The following is a 22,871-nucleotide window of genomic DNA, read 5'->3' on the forward strand; positions in this document are numbered from 1 at the left end:
TTTAAATATGTGTCCCAGTTAAAGCGACATACGTATTTATCTATTAAAGATTCCAGATTGATGAAAACATCCTATTATTGTTGATTCTAGAAGCAGTTAATCATTTTCTATTGATAGAAACTCGAAACTATTTATTTAGTGAGGCGATAATTTAAAACATTTCAGTCCCGTGATTATAAAAGCAATTAAATACCAAGATTGACACAATTATATATCACAGTGGTGCTTATTTTTAAATTCATGTACATCACAACCAATTATACAAAAATATTAATATCATATATGTCTTTTATAGGTCTCTATTAACAAAACAAAATTCTATAAAACGAACATAACAGGATATCTATTTCCAACACATACAAAAATGGCATTGGTAAAAAAAACAAAACACACAAACAAAAATCATTATTTTAGTTATTCTTAAAATACCTGCGCATGTACGCAGAATAATTATTTAACATCAAATTAAAAAAAATAATAAGAAAACTCAAATTGAAATAATCTCCTGGATTAAACACATAACGATCAATAGAGAAAGCGATGGGCTTCGGATATCATGACGTTATCTGGCAATAAAAGACTTGTAACTGGCTATTACCGTAGATTGCAAAATGGCGGAAAGTTCAGGTATCCTTTAGATTTGTTTCTACATTGGTATTATTGTTCAGATGGAATTCCTCTATAAATTAACTTACTGATCTCTATGGTACAAGGTACCATTTCTAGCCATAGTGTGACGATATATACATAATACCATTTTGACCGTTTATTATTGTGAAAGAGTTTCGGACAGTTCAATATGAATGACTTCAAAGGCTGAGTGGAATAATCCCTTGGATCTCTTCTAATCTATATTATACAATTAATTCTATATTAGGGCACGGGTGGGGGGTATGTTAAATTTTGAAAGATCATATGGGTCATAATAAAACATTGCTTAGCATAGCATTGCTATCCCCGTAGATCATTTGACTGATGTTGATGATTAATACAGAATAGCATTGCTGTCACTTGGTTGTTGGTGATCAACATGCATAGTATTGTTATCACTGTGGGTCATTTGATTGTTGTCGGTGATTACCAGGCACAGCATTGCTATCACTGTGGGTCATTTGATTGTTTTTGGTGATTAAGCATAGCATTGCTATCCTTGTAGGTTATAAATTTAAAGTCAATCGGATATTAACTTTGACCTCTAGAGTGTCCAAAAGATTTTTCAAAGTGATCAAGGGCCATAACTCTGGCAGTAATTATCGGTAATCGCTGAAAATCAATAGGCTTCTTTGTCTCATGACCTTAAACACTGTGTATAAATTTAAAGTCAATCAGGTATTAACTTTGACCTCTAGAGCGTCCACACGATTTTTTGAAGTGATCAAGGGCCATAACTCTGGCAGTAATCATCGGAAATCGCTAAAAATCAATAGGCTTCTTCGTCTCATGACCTTAAACACTGTGTATAAATTTAAAGTCAATCGAATATTAACTGTAGCCTCTAAAGCATCCACCCGGACGGGCGGACGGGGGCGACGACAATATACGACCACATTTCAATGTGGGCGTATAAAAATGAAATAAGAGTCTAATATTGCTGGAATTCAATAGACTTCTTCGTTCCACTAATCTAAATGATGCATATACATTTAATACATATCGGATGACAACTTTTGTAGCCTCTAAAGCATCCACCCGGACGGGCGGACGGGGGCGACGACAATATACGACCACATTTCAATGTGGGCGTATAAAAATGAAATAAGAGTCTAATATTGCTGGAATTCAATAGACTTCTTCGTTCCACTAATCTAAATGATGCATATACATTTAATACATATCGGATGACAACTTTTGTTTTAAGAATAGGATTTTTCAACTCTCTGATGTAAACAACATTATATCCAACAATCAGATGATTAATGTAGTCTGTAGACTGCTCGCAAGAAATTGTAGACAACGTACGTACGTACGGCGACATATTTCTATATGTCTTACAAGGATCATCTTAACACCTCAGCTTATCCCGTTTAAATATCTACTCCCCCACCCAAGGCCGCGCAGGTCCCGGGGTGGGGGTGTGGGGGACGCGTCCCCCCCCCCCTGGATTTTCTCTAGGGGTTTTTTCATATGACTCGCCCCCGCCCCCCGAAAAATGCATCGATAAAATTTCAAAAGTCTTATTTTCAGCCAAGGAAATGTAGCCTATATTTCCGAACATGCCGATGTACAATGCCCAGAAATGGTCTCAGATAGCATTTTGAGGCATCCTAATTTTAAAATATCTTCCGGGGGAGGCACCAAGACCCCCGCTAAATACGCGCCTGTAGCGCACGTGGCGTATGCCTTCGCCCGTCGTACTCTGTCAGCGTCTCCCAAAACTTGAGTCCTATTTTCAGGCTGAGGATATTTCAGCTTGGTTAAAAAATGCCCGGTCTTTGATGTAACCCAGATCTGAGAATGATCTCTTCATGACCTCAGCAGCTTATGCTCAGAGCTGGCCACTTGAGAAATTATTCATCACATTTTCATCCGTGACCGGCAATTTAGTAGCCTACCTATATTTCTATATTGCGAGGACTTCTTTGTATAATCAGTCCATATCATCTGTGGTTTACTGTTTATATTTTTAAAGTTTAATAATAAATATTTTTAACTTTTGTAATATAACCAGTCCGCATGCACTCTAAGCCCTCATAACTACTTTTTACCGTATTCGTATATACTGTCGGCTGAAATTATTCATTATGATGAAATAAAGAATATTCCTCATCCCTTATTTGTGTAGTTATTGATTATTCTCGCTCAAAAACGACAATTTATTCTCGGTACGTTCATCTCTGCAGAATGCTCAGACATGGTCTCAGATAGCGTTTTCAGGCTCCCTGCTTTCAAAATTTTCTAGGTGAGAACGACCAGAACCCCCGCAGAAAAGCGCGAACCGTAATTCATGGATTTTCTTCACAAAAATGGATAAATATTATCGACTGCATATCAATGGTAGACAGTAGTATCAATGTTGGTACAAAATGATACGTTTACAGAAGATATATTTATTTAATAATTTTTTTCCCAAGCAAGATACAGTGACGGCTTAATCTAATAATTTTTGTCCCAAGCAAGATTCAGTGACGGCTAAATTTACCGATGCAAGTATTGATGTTTGCTCCCAATGCATCCAAGCATAAAATTTACTTGATGTCAGCACTAAAAAATACTTAGATTTTTTTAAGAGGTCACTCCCGTTAAGCGGCCAGTCATGAAAATTCCCTTGAGTGGCTGCTTAATTAATACAGATTCTACGTGTACAGCACTACACCCTTACACACATGAAGAAATACAGCCTACTATCCGATGACGTGCCGTTACATATAAGAAAATAACCCAACAAAACAATGTTTTTCACATTTTTTATTTAATTATAACAAAATATAAAAGTATATAAATAAATTAAACAGACATTATTCAAGAGCTAAATCTGCCTCTTGCTGGTCTTTCTTTATGCCCTAAATGTTATATAAATTATTAATCAGACATTAACTTACCATGTCATAATCAACAGTCGATGCCATCGGATGGCTGCAATATTAAAGATACATTATGGGAGATTTTTATAGAGAGTTGGCCATTCTTGCTATAACAGTTCAAAAGTAGACGACGAAAGAAGAATATATTGAAAATTTCAGTCAAATTACTTTATTCTGAACAAAGTTATCATCGTTGTAATATTTGACTAGAAATGGTAGTCAAATATATCTTCACCTTGGCCGATCGTTTGATTGACAGGCGTTAACTCCACCTACATAATCTCGATTATCAAGTAACGTTTTCAATGGCTTGAGACGGGGTTGCAGTTCAATTCGTATCACATTTTTTTTTACTACAAATTAAAAATAAGACTTTTATTATATAGATAAGAAGCGAAAGTTTGAAAGGAATGGACCAAATCAATGAGGCATAATTATAGCCGACTTCTTGTTAGCCTGCGTGTACTCTTGTACTGTAACGTAACTACGTGACTCCCTAAGCAGACAAATAGGAAACACTACAGTGATCCAATGGGGCTGCAATTCAACTGGGGTGATGTTTGCTGCGATGTTTATCAATTTTTCTGTAAACGCAAGTGACAAAAGAGCGTATAATACCAACATCCAAACTCTCATTTTAACCACAACTGAACATAATATCAAGGCCGTATCGAACTTTCAATTAAATTGACTGACATGCGGCATCGCTCAACAGCGGCCTCGCTTCGTACACTCTATCATTTAGCCTCGATTTAACTGATGACGTCAACGTAACGGTTAATAATCTCCGCATGGGGCGCCATTTTTGATTTAATCAATCAGCGAAATCCTATATAAATCCAAGCTGTAGCCGAGCCATCCGTGGGTCTACAGAGTTGATTTTGGGCTTGCTGTTTAAATAAAGATCTAATTTATAATTTCTATAACATCTGAAGCCTAAATTAAGACTTGCAATAATCAGATTTAGCTCTTGCATAATGTATGTTTAAGTAGATTTAAATACGATTTGTGGTAGATGTGAAGCAGTCAAGAGCCAGGATGATCGCGACTACTTTGTTTTTTTTTATATTTACTGATACTATCATATTTCATTATTTGTTAGCGTAGGACATTGTCATTTATATATATATTAAACATGTATTATATGTCTTATCATAGAAATCTATAGTGTTATGTTCTTTCGTAATCATTTGTTTAAATACCTTAATTGTTCGTACCTTTATAACCAGGGTAATTATATAACTGTTAAATTAAACAACGGATAACTCCTACCTCCTAAAGTGATTTATATAATTAGTAAATAATTATTATTATGTAATGATTAGTGTTTTGTGACATATATAGTGTAACCAATATATACGTTGTACTTTTATAATCAATATGATACTGTTTATTAGTCGTGTTTATGTTCTTATGATTTGAATTTCTTCATGCAATATTTGTGAATCGCCAGTAGGAATAAATGTCTCTTATAGATACGTCTAGATGGCTGGAATTTGCACGGTAGGCTAGCCTCTGGGACTGCGGTCGAATGTCAGCGAAGAACTCGCTGATATTGACAAGCTACGTTCCGATGGCACAGAAGCTCCTTTAAAGCTTCTTTCTCTTTCAGCGAGTACGGCAAACTAGGATTGCCCGAAAAAGACAAGTTGCGGATTGAAGAAAAGTACGGCGAATGCTATTCGCCCGAAAAAGGAAAGACACTGACAGATTCAAGAACAAGTACGGTGAATGCTATTCGCCCGAAAAAGGAAAAACAGTTACAGAGTACGGTGAACGCTGTTCACCTGAAAAAGGACAGTAATTAATAGAAATAAACGTATTTAAGCTGTAAATACTGATATAAATATATTTTGAAAGTTTTTATTGTTACATAAAGGTTTGAAAACTGAACGAGTCTGTTTTATTCCTACGGTGAAGCTTATTATAATTTTAGCAAAACACCGTTACTGACCACTTTTTAGCTGGTCCTTACACACCCTTCCGAAGTTCCGTTTACCGGTGGCTCGTGATCAGCCAGGAATTGATCACTGGTGGCAGAGATACCAAGCTCCCCATACCCCAAACGTCGTTTTCCCTTCAAGGAAACGTTACAGATGATCGAGGTTACCGTAAAAGTGGATAATGGAGACTTAATTATCGTAACAACGGTAGTAAGGACGATCGAGGCTAGACTGCAACAGTATCGCGGATGGCTTGGCTCAGACTGAAGTAATTTGACTGAAATTTTCAACATTATTCTCTTTTCATTATCTACTTTTTAATTATTATAGCGAGAACTGCCAACTCTTTATCTTATCTTACCTAATGGGACTTTAAATATGTATACGTATTTATCTATTAAAGATTCCAGATTGATGAAAACATCCTATTATTGTTGGTTCTAGTAGCTGTTAATCATTTTCTATTGATAGAAACTCGAAACTATTTATTTAGTGAGGCGATAATTTAAAACATTTTAGTCCCGTGATTATAAAAGCAATTAAATACCAAGATTGACACAATTATATATCACAGTGGTGCTTATTTTTAAATTCATGTACATCACAACCAATTATACAAAAATATTAATATCATATATGTCTTTTATAGATCTCTATTAACAAAACAAAATTCTATAAAACAAACATAACAGGATATCTATTTCCAACACATACAAAAATGGCATTGGTAAAAAAAAAAAACACAAACAAAAATCATTATTTTAGTTATTCTTAAAATACCTGCGCATGTACGCAGAATAATTATTTAACATCAAATTAAAAAAAAAAATAAGAAAACTCAAATTGAAATAATCTCCTGGATTAAACACATAACCATCAATAGAGAAAGCGATGGGCTTCGGATATCATGACGTTATCTGACAATAAAAGACTTGTAACTGGCTATTACCGTAGATTGCAAAATGGCGGAAAGTTAAGGTATCCTTTAGATTTGTTTCTACATTGGTATTATTGTTCAGATGGAATTCCTCTATAAATTAACTTACTGATCTCTATGGTACAAGGTACCATTTCTAGCCATAGTGTGACGATATATACATAATACCATTTTGACCGTTTATTATTTGTGAAAGAGTTTCGGACAGTTCAATATGAATGACTTCAAAGGCTGAGTGGAATAATCCCTTGGATCTCTTCTAATCTATATTATACAATTAATTCTATATTAGGGCACGAGTGGGGGGTATGTTAAATTTTGAAAGACCATATGGGTCATAATAGAACATTGCTTAGCATAGCATTGCTATCCCCGTAGGTCATTTGACTGCTGTTGATGATTAATACAGAATAGCATTGCTGTCACTTGGTTGTTGGTGATCAACATGCATAGTATTGTTATCACTGTGGGTCATTTGATTGTTGTCGGTAATTACCAGGCACAGCATTGCTATCACTGTGGGTCATTTGATTGTTGTTGGTGATTACCGTGTTATCACTGTGAGTCATTTGATTGTTGGTGATTACAACGCATTGCTATCACTGTGGGTCATTTGATTGTTTTTGGTGATTAAGCATAGCATTGCTATCCTTGTAGGTTAAAAGACTGCTGTTCAATTTCAAATTTAACTGTTGTACTTTTAAGGTGTTCCTGATAGCCGTCAAACTAATATTTTAACAGATATGTAATGGTTTTAAATCCAAAGTTTCCTTTCTCTTTGTCAATGTCCTTATAAGCTTATTATAATCGTCACAGTGTAATGTTGCCCTCCCTTCAAACTGTTTACTTTTCTTAGTTAAAAGATCATCAGCTAAATCTAGAAGCTTTAAGTAACGGGCCCTTTCATCAACAGTCAGCCATTTCTCACACCGTTCGCCATCCTCATTGCGTATCTTGTACTGAAATTAAATAAAATTCTGTGATAGGAATGGGGTTTAGCATTTACTCAACCAGCCAGCGGCTGCCAGGCAGGATACGAACACATTTTCGAGAGATGGATAGAGAACAAGCTCAAAAGAACGTGATTTTTCCTACAATCAAGGGCCATAATTCAGGAAATTACAATTCGATATGCGCAAATATCGATAGGAACCGAGATCTTTGGGTTATAAACGTACATTTCAAGTTTCAACAAAATCGGATAAAAATTGTGACCTTTATAGGGTCCACAACCTTGATATACCATATTTTTACGCTATTTGAGAACGAACAGCGGCCATTTTGTCTGTCAGTTTTGGGCCGATTTTCACGAAATTCGAACTCAGCCGTCCTTAGGGTTTAACGGTGATATAATAATACGGTTTTTTAAATCAGATAAAAATTATGACCTCTGTAGGGTCCACAAGCTAAAAACGCCATTTTTCGTACAATATCAGGGGCCATAATTCATGAAGTTACGGTCCGATGTGCGCGAATATTGAAAGGAACCGAGATCTTTGTGTTATAAACTTACATTTCAAGTTTCAACAAAATAGGATAAAAATTGTGACCTCTATAGGGTCCACAACCTTGATATACCATATTTTTACGCTATTTGAGAACGAAGGGCGGCCATTTTGTCTGTCAGTTTTGGGCCGATTTTCATGAAATTCGAACTCAGTTGTCCTTAGGGTGTAACGGTGATATAATAATACGGTTTTTTTAAATCGGATAAAAATTATGACCTCTAAAGGGTCCACAAGTTAAAAACGCGATTTTTCGTACAATCAGGGGCTATAATTCAGGAAGTGACGTTCCGATATGCGCGAATATCGTAAGGAACCTAAGATCTTTGGGTTATAAGCATATATTTTAAGTTTAAACCAAATCGGATAAAAATTGTGACCTCTACAGTGTTCACAAGCTAAAAACGGGATTTTTCGTACAATCAGGGGCCATAATCCATGAAGTTACGGTCCGATACATGCCAATATCGAAAGGAACCGAGATCTTAGGGTGATAAACCTATATTTCAAGTTTCGTTGAAATCGGATAAAAATTGTGACCTGTAGACTGTTCACAAACAATTGTGGACGGACGGACGGACAGGGGCGACGACAATATACGTCCACATGGAAATGTGGGCGTATAAAAATAGGGCCATTTTAGTACTAACATATGGTATAATTTCAATTCAATAATAAATAAGAGAGAGAGAGAGAGAGAGGGGAGAGAGAGAGAGAGAGAGAGAGAGAGAGGGGGGGGGGGTTAATGTACAGTTGACACAAACTACGTTAATTTGGTATTAACATATGGTACAAAGTTTATTTCAATAATTCACTTGCACATATAGGGGTCTTTACCTCTGGGAGGAAACCAGAGGACCAGTAGAAAAAAAACCCAGAAGAACAGGCAGGCGGCCCTACTCCTTGGTAACCAAACTATGCCACTTGACTAAAGTGCTTACATCAAACTGCTCTACTACCAACCCACCTCCATTCCCTCCCCTATGTCTGGGATCTTGCTATATAGCAGGTTTAGGTAAACGGCTGGGGTCATCATAGCTCTAATTGCAGAGGTGTCTTCATTGTGTAGTTGTGATGATGTGATGGAGAAAAATTCCCTGTTAAAAACGATTGCACAAAGATTTTCCCTCCTTATCAAATAGATTTTCAGGAAATATTTTATGGCATTTTGGAGACCCATGGTTGCTTGATGAATATGGAGCTGACTAATTAACCAAGAAGTGTAGCTTGATCTCGGTGTTCCTCTGGATCGTCCAGCCAGGTCTTCACTTGTAATAGATCCATCCACTCCACTAAAACTAGGTAATTATACATCACATGGTACAATTTCATTTCAATAATTCGCCAGCGATTATGGCTTAGGGTTGGAAGAAACGAGGACGCAGAAAAAATCCATGAGATTGGAAGAAACCGGAGGACTCAGAGGAAATCCATGAGGAAAAGGACACTTATTAGTGGTATTATGCATGAATAATTTGATATTTTATTAATTTTCTGTATGGATAGATTCTAGCTGTGTGCCATCAATTATCTATAAATGGACTTTTACCCATTTTGATATTTTTTATGAACCCTAAGCACTTATTGATAGTCTCTTAAAAATATATTTGACATTCACCATGGAATACTGCTGCCAATTTAAATTTAACAAAGTACTGACAGTTGTGAATAATTTGGGATGAATAAAGTTGGCTATATCTCAATTACTGCCAAAGTTTATATATAAGAATACATATGACTAATCTCTTTGGGATAGATTGAATTGAACAAAGTACTGACAACTCTGAATAATTTAAGAGTCATTAAAGATACATTATGTAAGATTTAGATAAAGAGCTAGCCATTCTTGCTATAATAGTTTGAAAATAGATAATGTAAAAGGAATAATTTGAAAATTTCATTCCAATTACTCTATTGCCAGCGAAGATATTAGGCTTTGAAGGTTTGACAAGACGTGTGCAATAATTGCAACCACCGTACTGGTTGTTCGAAGCTAAGTCTCGCACCTCCATTTTTAAATTAAATTAAAATATGACTGAACCGTTCTAATCTATTTAATATCTTTCTCTCATGCCATCAAGAGTTGATTATGGACTGGATCAGTTAATTAAAGTTGAATTAATAATTTAGAAAACATTTCAGGCCTAAAGAAAGACCTGAAATAGGCAGATTTAGCTCTTGCATAATGTATGTTTAAGTAATATCCTTGAATGACATTGAGAGAGAGAGAGAGAGAGAGAGAGAGAGAGAGAGAGAGAGAGAGAGAGTTTAACATCCACTTGACACAAACATGGTGATTTTGGGACTAACATATGGTTCAATTTTATTTCAATAATTCGCTTGCGTGTAGGGGTCTTTAGCAGTGGGAGGAAACCGGAGGACCCGGAGAAAACCCATGAGGTTAGACAGGCGACCCTACTCCTTGTCACGTACAACCGGGGGAATGAATGAATGACATTTAGAATCAGAGGTATACTATTCATAATAACACAACTTAAAGAGACCTGTAATAGTATTGAAACATTACATGTAATAAATTAAGACGTAGTAAACCTATAAACTTGTATTATAATGAATTGAGTAGCCTGTACATCAATTACTGCCAAAGTTATAATTGTATAAATATTACAATTTGACTAATTCCTCACAAATTCTCTTTAGGATTGATTAAATTTAACAATGTACTGACAGCTGGGAATAATATCAGATGAATTAAGTAACCTACATATTAATTAATGCCAAAGTTTGTCTAAGTATTACAATTTGATCAATTTCTCACCAATTCTCTGCGGGAGAGATCCGAGCCTTGATCCGCCAGTCTCTTAGCTATGTCTGGCTGATTGTAGTCTACAGCTATAAATAGTAAATCATGATAATCTGGAACCACAGGGGATAACTATAATAATAAAAAAAAATAACAGTTGTCTTATTGTCATTAGATTACCAAACTATTTTGCATAGTTCTATTCACTATTGTACAGTACTAGTATCATCAAGGCAAAATAGATTTCATACAAAAGTAGAATAAACTTGTATATAAATCCTGGAATGAGGTGTGGTATAAGGTGTTCTAGACACAGAGAGAGAGAGGGAGAGAGAGAGAGTCTAACATATGGAACTATGAATGAAATGGGACTATCTATGAATGAAATGGGTACAATTATATTTCAATGATTCGCTTGGGCATAGGGATCTTTTGCAGTGGGAAGAATGTGGAGGACCCGGTGAAAACACATGAGGTTAGGAAGGCGAACCTCCACTCAACACAAACTAGGTAATTACATGACTAACATATGGCACAATTTTATTTCGGTAATTTGCATGCACATACTGGTACTTTAGCTGTGGGTGGAAACCAGAGGAACCTAAGACAACTCAAAGGATTAGGAAAACAAACCCTACAATTTGTCACATACAAGTGTTGGATCAACTAACACTCACCACTCAGCCACCCAAATCCTGGGATTAGTTTGAACTTGACTTAGTTTAATAGCAAGGAAATACTATGAAAATATATGTAGTTTATAATTCTTAGTAACAATACTTACGAGCTGAGCAAAAGAGCTGACAGGTAAATGTAAATATTTGAGTTTTTCACTAAACTCGTGTAATCCTGAATTTTTACTTCTGATAATCTGACGTAATTCTTCATACTGAAAATATAATAATTTACAAATGTTCACCGGTACATTTTATTACTGCTAATAATGCCTCCATACAGCAAGGAGAGAGAGAGAGAGAGAGAGAGAGAGAGAGAGAGAGAGAGCGCTCCACTGGACACAAACTATGTCATTTTGGGACTAACATATGGTTCAATTTCATTTCAATAAAAAACCACGAGGTTGGACAAGAACAAGAACACAACAAGAACAAGAAATCAGTTGGTGATAGGTATTACTGAATGAATAGCAGTAGCCTTGTACATTATTTTCCCTTGTGTAACTTTATGATATTTTTATGTATTTACTTACTGCATCAATACACATAAGTTCTAATTCCATACCATATAAAGTCTGAAACAAATAATTAATTATTTTTAATTTTTTCAACATTTAAGAGGAGAGAGAGAGAGAAATGGGGTTTAACATCCACTCGACACAAACTAGGTTATTTCAGGACTAACACATGGATCAATTTCATTTCAATAATTCACTTGCGCGTAGGGGTCTTTAGCACTGGGTGGAAACCGGAGGACCCAGAGAAAACCCACGAGGTTAAAGAGGCAACCCTACTCCTTGTCACATACAATCGGGAATCGAAACCACACCAGCTGACTCAGTGACAGACCCCATGATAAAATGCGCGTGCGTTAATCAAACGGCCCCTCCCCCATTTAAGAGGAAAGAATTGTATTTAAATTCATATTAATGAATGTAGGTCCATTTTTTAGAACAGTCACTGCCTTGGTATATTTTATGTGTACTGCTATACCAAACCTAGTATTTTCATTCCATTACAAAACTTGTGGCAAGAGCTCACAAAATATTTCTTAACATGCCATATGGCTGTGTAATAAGAATGGTTTACTTTTCTTTTATAAAGTATCCACTCATTCAACTCCATGTTTAAGTAGACTTCAGCTTTCTTTTGTACCTGAAATGTATGAATAAAGCAATTAAATTTTCCTCATGCAAGGGAGCCAAGTATGTCTAAAGTTAAAAACAAAAATACAACAAAAATAATGAAGATAAGGAAGTTTATAAAATGATTGATCATTCATTATTATCATTTGAAAGCAACATTATTTACAGTATGTCTTTTAATAGGATCTCAGTGAAAACAGCAAGGATCCCACTGTGCAATATCCTCATTTTTCAATGGTTGTACTGCACCAGACTACAAACACATTCTACATTTCTCCAATCTGATTATAACACAGATCCTATTTCAATTTGTTTTTTATAGCTCAAAATTTCGTTTTTACTTGTCTTCACAACAGTTAGGGTGACCCACCATAAATAAATATCTCCATATATCTCGACAATTACGCCACAATATTTATATATATGCCAAGCCTCAAATCAGTTTCACACAATTATAGTCACTAAATAAACGATCATGTTGTACTTAATAAGCTATGACCATTAATCATGTATAAATAATAGACTGAAAACTGGTTCCAAGAGTCGTCCATAACATCCAGACACTTTTGAATTAAAAGATAGGTTACGTGCCCTTGTTTTGAAATTAGTCTCGCTTAACCAGTCTATCGACCATTCTACGTCTGAATGACAGGTCGGGATAATCAAGACTACTTTTTTTACCAAACATAACTGTAATAGTTGATAGATTTGTAGAGAATTGCACGTGCCATGGCTATTTATAGTATCATACTGTCAGAAAGTTGGTCTCGGCACGGCGAATGTGCACGCTTCAGTGGTAGTCTCGAACTATCAGCGGTGGACTGTATTTCTGTGAGTACATGGGTCACCCTACAACAGTAAGATCTGGAAGAGTTGTTATAGAACAGGCATTCTAAACTTCTAATTGATGTGAGGAACTAGCCAATGAAACGGTCTGACCATCGAAAGTATAAAAAAAACGAAACTAAATATATATCTGTATTTTAATCATATTGACATTTCCCATGCTTCGTCATAATCGACCAATCCATGCAGATTATCATTGATGCAATGTGTTTTCTTTTAAATTACACCAAGTTTGCTTATATAATTACAATTATGGATAAAGAAAGGGTGATCGATCATCTGGTGATATTCCATCAAAAGATTTGTAGTTATAAAAAGGTTTGTGGTATTTACATTGTCAACTATATCTGTGTCGATCTGGTTGTTTTTCAGCAATTCCCTTATTTCTTCTCCATTTTTTCCAAGGTGACATGCATAATGATATGCTGTTCTGTAACACTGTAATATTCAAATTTATGAATATATGCAAAGGGCTCGCAATACTTTCGTATAATAAAACACCAATTTAACTAGACCATCACTGCATTTGTCTTTTTTTCTAAGCCATGAGTTCTCACAAACTGGGTGGAGGCGGGGCGCTGGATGGCCAAATGGTTAGCAATTGCGCGATGTATCCTGACATAAGGTCTGTTATTGAGTCAACTGGCGTTGTTTCGATTCCCTGGTTGTACATAACAAGGCGTAGGGTCGCCTGTCTAACCTCATGGGTTTTCTCCAGGTCCTCCAGTTTCCTCCCATTGCTAAATACCAGTACGCACAAGCGAGTTATTGAAATAAAATTGAGTCAACTGCCGTTGTTTCGATCCCACAGTTGTAAGTAACAAGGTGTAGGATCGCCTGTCCAACCTCATGGGTATTCACTGGGACCTCTGGTTTCCTCCCACTGCTAAAGACCCCTTTGTGCAAGCTAGTTATTGAAATAAAATTCAATCATGTGTCGGTCCCGAAATGACGTAGTTTGTGTCGAGTGGACTTTAAACACAATTTGATACAGTTTTTAACATATTAACATCCATTCAACACAAATCAGGTCACATCAAGACTAACACAGTTTATCTGTATCTTAATAATTAGCCTTACATGCTGTTACCTTTAGCAGTGGAAGGAATCCTTAGAACCCAGAGAAAACCAACAAGATTATAATAGGCAGGTGAACCTACTCCTTCTGGGTGACTGATGAGTATGGGATTGAAACCATGATACTGGTATTGATCACAGACCTTACAATCTAAAGTGAAACGAACATATGGTACATCTCTATTTCAATAAATTGCTTGCCCATAGACAGGGGGGTTGGATGGCTGAATGGTTAGCATGTGCGCGCTGTATCATGAAGCCTGTCATTGAGTCAGCTGGCGTGGTTTTGAATCCCCGGTTGTACGTGACAAGGAGTAGGGTTGCCTGTCCAACCTCGTGGGTTTTTTCTGGGTCCTTCGGTTTCCTCCCACTGCTAAAGACCCCTACGTGCAAGCGAATTATTGAAATAAAATTAAACCATATGTTAGTCCCGAAATGACCTAGTTTGTGTCGAGTGGATGTTAAACCCCATTTCTCTCTCTCTCTCTCTCTTTTGCCCATAGGCATCTTTAGCTGTGTAGGTAAGCCATAGAATTCACACGCTTAGGCTGGTGAACCTATTTCTGGGGCAGTGTACGTGTGAACGAGCCTTACAACAATCACAGAAATCGGAACTTAGTAGAAATCTCAGTTACCCCAACCCCTCATCAAACAACATTATAGTCCAGAGGGTATTGCCTCTTCCCTTTTCATTGACAACTAAAATAATTGTTCATGTCCTAGAATTTAAAGTGCTTTATTTGCAACCCATTTGTGAAGTGAGGCTATTTTTAGCAATAGAAAATATGAAAACAAAAGGCTTACATTGTCTTGACTATTAATTTCTACACCTGGCTGTTCTAATAAAAACTCCAGAACATCAAGTCTATCATAAAGAACTGCCAATATTACCGATGACCTGCCTCCCTGAAAGTTCAAATCAATATACATGTAAAATCAAATTTTAAAGAGGCATTATCACTTTCATAAAGAAAATTAATATAATTTATTTTATGAATATCTGATCAGAATCGACTGCCTTATTTATCAACCACATTTAAGTAATGGCATACTTGGAACTGAAATGAAGTTTATGCACGACCTGTTTTTTGTTCCATCTGAAGGACTAGATGCTGCTCCTTGCCAGGCGCTTCATCGTAAACTGTTGGCAAAGGGAAACAACATTGAGAAACACTGAGGGACTTTCTCAGACCACCTGTATAGTGAGCTACTGCATTACTCACAGAGCCACGAGCATACCTTATATCTGCATAAGTTGAACTCCTTGAAACATAATGAATCTTCCAAATGGATTCATCCAAAAGAATCAAAGATATAGTACAATTATGAGGTTTATTTAATCTACATTTAGAAACTATGACGTATGTAGACTGGAATAACCAGATGCTAGAAATTGGCACTGGCTTGAGACTGCTGGCTTATTTCGCCGAACATAACTGATTTGAAATTGGAGTAAAAACGGAAACCATTGAATGTAAATCAGTTTATATACATTCATATTACAGTATTATATGCGTTGCGACCCACTTTTGTCAATTTCTAGGTCCCAAATGTTAGCGATTTAGCTCCTTTAATAGTAGTTCTATATTATACAATATATAAAATGTATACCCTCCGATCTCTTACCTTGTCTTTGGTATTAACCAGTAAATGTGGAGAATCACAAATGCTAAATATTTCTTTTATTTCATGTAATTCACTACCAGTCTTCAACCCTTTATGAAGACGTAATACAAGTTTCTGCAAAAAAAAACTTTTGAGTTTATGGTAAGCCAAATAAAGATAACTGTGTTTGTTCCCATCTGTAACTACAAACTACACGTTTATCAATTTGTGAACTACAAAACACTATACTCTTGTCTTAGTCCAACTTTTGACTTGGCACATCTGCATTACATTGGTTCAAGTTAGTTTGTCTTGAAGCAAATGTTTTTGCACTTAAAATAATTGAACACACAGAATCAATCAATGAATCATGAAGGAGATAATAAAAATCAAGACTAGTTATGCAAATAAATTCAATTAATTCTCTTACTTACTTCAAATTCAGGTAACCAATCAATAAATTGGAGTACATCATCTGTTTCATTACCACTGGCAAATACAAACGTATCACGACTCTGAAATAAAAATAATTATACCAGTTAATTAAAAGATACTACAAGAGACAAAACAAAGATTTCACAAGATATCTTATTGCCAGACTGAAAGTAATACAGTGATAACCTTGTCAACTATATTGTTTACATGTATTATTGTTTGAGTGTATGTCGTCTGCGTGAGAGAAAGTGAGTAGTGGAGAATATGCCGAGACCCTTAGAGTAATGTGAGAAGAATGTGCATCGAAGAACTGTGTCCTGTTCTTACTTATATTGTAAATACATCATTATCAACTGGTACCTTCCCTGATGTTCTGAAAAAAGCTTTAGTTTTTCCCTTAATCAAAAAAAGTACTTTAGACAGTAACATCTTCAAAAATTATCGGCCAGTATCTAACCTATCATTTTTATCTAAACTTGTGGAAAAAGCAGTATCTGTTAGATTTAAAGATCATTTAAAATTTCAGCATCTGGACGAACCCTTTCAATCCGCATACAAAAAACTCCATAGTACAGAAACGGCTTTACTCCGAGTGCAAAATGATATTTTAATTAATCTAGATAATAAAAATGTAGTTTTTCTTGTTCTTCTTGACCTAAGTGCTGCTTTTGATACCATCGACCAAGCACTTCTACTTACACGTTTAAAAGATTATTTTGGAATTACTGGCTATGCCCTGAAATGGTTTGAATCATATCTCACTTCACGAAAACAGTCTGTTGTCATAAATAAGCAGTCATCAAAACCAGTAGACATAAAATATGGAATTCCGCAAGGATCAGTACTCGGTCCGTTATTATTTACGGCTTATACTTGCCCTCTTGGTAAACTTCTTAGAGATCACAATTTAGACTATCATATATACGCAGACGACACACAACTGTATGTGGCTGTAACACCCGACAACGAAAGTAAACAAATCATTCAGTTGGAGAAATGTATTGATAATGTAAAAAACTGGATGAAAAACAACTTTTTAAAACTAAACGATGATAAAACTGAATTATTAAAAATAGGAACCGATCATAGACTCTCATCAATTATTACAAAATATGTTAAAGTGGGTGGTGCTGTCATACATCCAAGTAACAGTGTACGGAACCTCGGTGTTAAATTTGGGAAAAATTTTGACATGAAAGAACATGTGTCGAATATGTGTAAATCCGCCAATTTTCAACTATATAATATAGGTCGCATAAGAAACTTTATTGATACTGATACTTCTAAAATGCTTGTCAACTCACTTGTAACCTCCCGCCTTGATTATTGTAATTCTTTATTGTTTAACTTGCCTTCTCTTCAGCTAAATAGATTACAAAAAATTCAAAACAAAGCCGCTCGAGTCATTACTAGAACTAAACTATGTGAACATATCACCCCTATTTTACACCAACTGCATTGGCTGCCAGTTACTAGCAGAATTGAATTTAAAATACTCTCTCTAACATATGCTGTCATTAATATTGAAGACTCACCTGACTACCTCAAACAACTAGTGACCCCATATATTCCTACACGCACACTTAGATCACAAAACAAAAACTTGCTAATGCCCTATCATGCAAAATCCTCATTTGGGGAAAGGTCTTATAGTTTTGCTGCTTTTAAACTATGGAATAAGTTACCTTCTGAAATTAAAGATTCCCCTTCCCTGCCTGTTTTTAAGAAAAAGTTAAAGACCCACCTTTTTAAAAGCCATTTTAATTGCTAAATGCTTAAGCTTTTTCAGAGTTTACTTTTTTATTATTGTATACCATATTTTATTCTAATTGTGCAATGTTCTTATTATTGAGATGTTTTATATTTTATACCTTTACAATAATGTAATAGCGCCATAGAGCAATCTAAGTATTGGATTATAGGCGCTCTATAAATAAATTATTATTATTATTATTAAGATAATAGAAGGGTTTAATTAAAGATGTAATAGCTTTTGGAATTTACAGACAGCTTATAGCTTCAAACCTGGACAGAAGACACCTAATAACACAGCCTTTGTCGGACACAAATTATCACATACCGTTTTCACTATAATATACAGTAGAACTTGCTCGGGCGTGCACTCCTAATCAGCAAACACTTGCTTCAACGAGCACCAAAAAATTCCCCCCCGTAAAAATTCTACTGTTTCAACGGTCACTCCTCTAACACGGCCAGCGGTAACTATTTTACTTATAAATTCAACAAAACATCACCTATTCAACGGCCATTGTTGAATGATACCATCTTGTTGTTCTTTCTTCGTAGTCCTAACACTCCCGCTAATCCTGTGAGTAGTAGTTAATTAACTGGACCCCCACTGATCAGGTAAAAAGAAACGTAAAAATAACAATCAACCCGGGATTATCTGTTTATTAATCTTTTGTTTTATTAAACGACCAGCCTGATCATTGTTTTCACGCGTAACGACACATTATTTGATACTGATTGAATAAAATGAAAGTACCGAGTTTTGTCACGATCATCTAGTATCTCTTTTCCATTGCCACTTTGTTGTTAAACAGACTTTTTAGCGCCCCCTATAATATTGCATGCAGAGTTACACCCCCTGTAAATCGGTGATAAAATCAGCGATGTTTTTTTGTTCATGTGCTTTTTTGATAAAAAAAAAATTAATGCATCGATTTTCTTCACAAAAATGGATAAATATTATCGAATGCATCACAATGGTAGACAGTAGTATCGACAGTTGGTACAAAATGACAAGTTTACAGAAGTTATGTTCGAGATTTGAGTAAAGAATTTCGTTCGGCGCAAGATTCAGCGACGTTCAAATTTATCGATGCAAGTATTGATGTTCGCTCCCAATGCACCCAAGCGTAATTAATTTATGTCAGCACAAAAAGCACCGAGTTTTTTTTAAGTGGTCGCGTAATCGCTAAAATAGTTGGGGTGGGAAATACTCAAATTCACAGCATTTTGAAAAGCTTTTAGATGCTATGATTCAGTATGATGAAAGTAAAAGAAATATTGGGGGGCCAGAGATCCAGTATTACTAAACAAACATGTATACGCGACTACTTTGAATTCACAACTAGATAAAAAGTACATGTATTGTTATACTACATGAATAAAAAAAATATATGCAATCTATATCTTTATTTTTTGTGGTAGGGGTTGGGGCAATATTGGATACCTCTAGTCAAAGAGCACCTCCATTAAGCAAGCATTTTTAAATTTCCCTTGGGTGCTTGCTTAATACAAGTTCTACTGTATATGTTTTGTGATAATTTGTATCTGACAAACGCTGTGACAGGTGCCTTCTGTCCACCCTTGTATATATTATGTTGTGCCCTATGTCCACCTTTGTATACTCTTCAAAAAAAGTAGGGGATATTGAAATGCAAATACCTATGCAGGTTGTCATATGATAAATAGTCATGGACACTTGACATGCTTTGAGAGTATGTTCACTGATGAAGAACTTATCGCCCCAACAGAACCACTGAGCTGCATGTGCGACATGCAATAGTGCCATACACGTGGGAGTCAAATTTGACACTTCAAGGAAGGGTTGATGAAAACTGCCGCTTGCTGGTTTATCGGAGACGTGTTCGTCGACGTCAACATCAACTGACAACACTGAAAGAATTCGGCTGTGGCACAGCAAGAGGAGTAGGTCAGATTGACAAAAATCAAAAACGTCCATTTTCACTTTTGACAGTGTATCTCTTTGCGAGTGAAATGGGGCCGTCAGATAAGCCGCCCATATGAACTGTTTATGTTCATGTGTAGGCAATTGGCCTGTTATTAACATACACTGGTTACCTCTAATAAAAACAGCAGTGCATTTCCGCAGTTTTGTATTGTTTCTGAATATCCCCTAGTTTTTTTGAACAGTATATATATAAGTGCCCATTGTCCACCCTTGTATATATATATACGTTGTGCCTATGTCCACATTTGTACTTGACAAAGTGTCTGTAACAGATGCCTTATGTCCAGGCTTGTATAACTTACATTGTGTTGTATCATTATACTGTCATAGCCATCTACAGTTAGTTTCTCTAACATTTTAATATCAGATTTTCTTAATATCTTCACATAATACTGTAAATATAATAACATTAAAAAAGAGAATTTGAAATAGGGTTGTATGACCTGAAACGTTCTGATTAAACCACCACTCTATGCTATTTATTAGTCTGTTTATACTTCTGTTGAGTGGAGATATTAGAATTACCCAACATTCAATCTGATTAGAGAGAGAGAGAGAGAGAGAGAGAGAGAGAGAGAGAGAGAGATGGGGTTTAAGGTCCACTCCACACAAACTAGGTCATTTCGCGGGACTAACTCATCGTTCAATTTTATTTCAATAGGGGTCTTTAGCAGTGGGAGGAAACCAGATGACTCAGAGAAAATCCATGAGGTTTGACGGGCGACACTACACCTTGTCACGTACAACTGGGGAATCGAAACCACACCAGCTAACTCAATGACAGACCTAATGATACACAGCGCGCATGTGCCAACCATTCGGCAACGCCCCTCTTACCCAAAGAACAATAAAAGTAAATAAATAGAATTTGTTACATGGTAAATAATATAAACCCAGGACATTAGCTGACTAGGGTCATTTGCCGTGCCCAGACAAGATACGCCCACATTTTGCAAGAGATGGATAGAGAACAAGCTAAAAACAAAAACAACTTGTTGTAAAATCAGGTGCCATAATCCAGAAAGTTATGGTCTCAAATGCGCAAATATCGACAGGGACTAAGATTTTTGGAATATAAAGATATGTTTTAAGTTTCATCAAAATCGGATAAAAATTGTGACCTCTAGAGGGTCCAAAACCTTTGTATTACATACTTATACACAATTTGCGTACAAAGAGCGGCCATTTTGTTGGGCAGTTTCATTTCGATTTTCCTGAAATTGTGACCTCTAGAGAACCCACAAGCTAAAAATGCGATTTTTCTACCAATCAGGGGCCATAATCAAGGAAGTTACGTTCGGATATGTGTGATTATCAAAAGCAACCAAGATCTTTACGATATAAACATATATTTAAAGTTTCATCCAAATTAGATAAAAACTGTGGCCTCTAGAGGATCCACAACCTTGATATACCATATTTTTACACTATTTGCGGACAAGGGGCGGCCATCATGTTCGTCAGTTTTAGTCCGATTTTCATGAAATTCGAACTCAACCATCATTATATTAATGTATAACTGTGATATATTCACACGTTTTTTTTTTTAAAACAGATAAAAATTGTGACCTGTATAGGGACCACAAACTCAAAACGATATTTTTCGTACAATCAAGGGCCATAATTCAGGAACTTACAATTCGATATGCACGAATATATAAAGGAACCAAGATCTTTGGGTTATAAACATGCTTTTCAAGTTTAATCAAAATTGGATCAAAATTGTGACCTTTAGAATGTCCACAAGCTAAAAACGTGATTTTTCATACAATCAGGGGCCATAATCCATGAAGTTATGCTCTGATACATGTGAATATTGAAAGGAATCGAGATCTTTGGGAGATAGACCTATATTTCAAGTTTCGTCAAATTTGGATAAAAATTGTGACGTGTAGAGCGTCCACAAACAAATTGTGAACGGACGGACAGACATCCGGACAGACAGGGGCGAAGACAATATACATCCACATGACGGATGTATGGAATTGCTTGATTTAATTGAGTATCAATTATATTCGCTTTGTCATCTATGAATTATTAAAATTCAAATATATCCATTGATGTATAACAGATGATGGTGTGAGGGTATTTTATATTATCAACATAGCATGACATGGTGATCAATCAGGGAAAGTTAAAGATGCATTATGTAAGATTTAGATAAAGAGCTGACAGTTCTCGCCATAATACTTAAAACAATAGATAATGAAAAGGTAATATGTTGAAAATATAAGTCAAATTACTTCATTCTGTTTACAGAACAGTGTAGTCTCAATTGTCATTTTTAAATTAAATCATAAATCTGTTGACAATCAAAACCATCTGAAGTTCCAGAGAGTTGATTATGGGCCTGGTATGTAAATAAATGTCGCATAAATTATTTATATAACATTTGAGGTCAAAGGAAAGATCTGCAATAGGCAAATTTAGCTCTTAAATAATGCATCTTTAACCAGAATAACATCCTTTACAAAATCTCAATCGGTTTCACAACATTTAGCATGATGAAGCTTTAGCGATAAAATCTCAAAATGTTTCACTACCTTCAGCATGATTTAATTTTGGCGATAAACAATGAATGTACATGGATGATAATTCAGCAGTCATTTGATTGTGACTTAAAACTTTCATTCAACTTCACGTATCTTTTCAAAACGGTTCAGTCGCAAAAATTAATAATTTATATATTTTGTTTAAAAGA

General features: G+C 35.7%; 1 protein-coding gene across 1 annotated transcript in view; it reads right to left on the reverse strand.

Moving 5' to 3' along the window:
- Positions 1 to 3,396: 3,396 nt before the first annotated feature.
- LOC126831907 (putative ankyrin repeat protein RF_0381) overlaps positions 3,397 to 22,871 on the reverse strand; it is a 37,208-nt gene continuing 17,733 nt past the window's right edge. Inside the window, exons 14-23 of the mRNA XM_050562575.2 lie at positions 20,473 to 20,562; positions 16,452 to 16,532; positions 16,039 to 16,152; positions 15,217 to 15,318; positions 13,669 to 13,773; positions 12,434 to 12,499; positions 11,878 to 11,919; positions 11,455 to 11,559; positions 10,686 to 10,802; positions 3,397 to 7,360 (exon numbers count right to left, since the gene is read on the reverse strand). Of these exons, the coding sequence (XP_050418532.1) occupies positions 7,136 to 7,360; positions 10,686 to 10,802; positions 11,455 to 11,559; positions 11,878 to 11,919; positions 12,434 to 12,499; positions 13,669 to 13,773; positions 15,217 to 15,318; positions 16,039 to 16,152; positions 16,452 to 16,532; positions 20,473 to 20,562 (1,047 nt within the window). The 3' untranslated portion in view covers positions 3,397 to 7,135. The remainder of the gene's footprint in view (positions 7,361 to 10,685; positions 10,803 to 11,454; positions 11,560 to 11,877; positions 11,920 to 12,433; positions 12,500 to 13,668; positions 13,774 to 15,216; positions 15,319 to 16,038; positions 16,153 to 16,451; positions 16,533 to 20,472; positions 20,563 to 22,871) is intronic.

This window comes from Patella vulgata, chromosome 9, assembly GCF_932274485.2.
Source record: "Patella vulgata chromosome 9, xgPatVulg1.2, whole genome shotgun sequence".
In the NCBI taxonomy this organism is placed as follows: Eukaryota; Metazoa; Mollusca; class Gastropoda; family Patellidae; genus Patella; species Patella vulgata.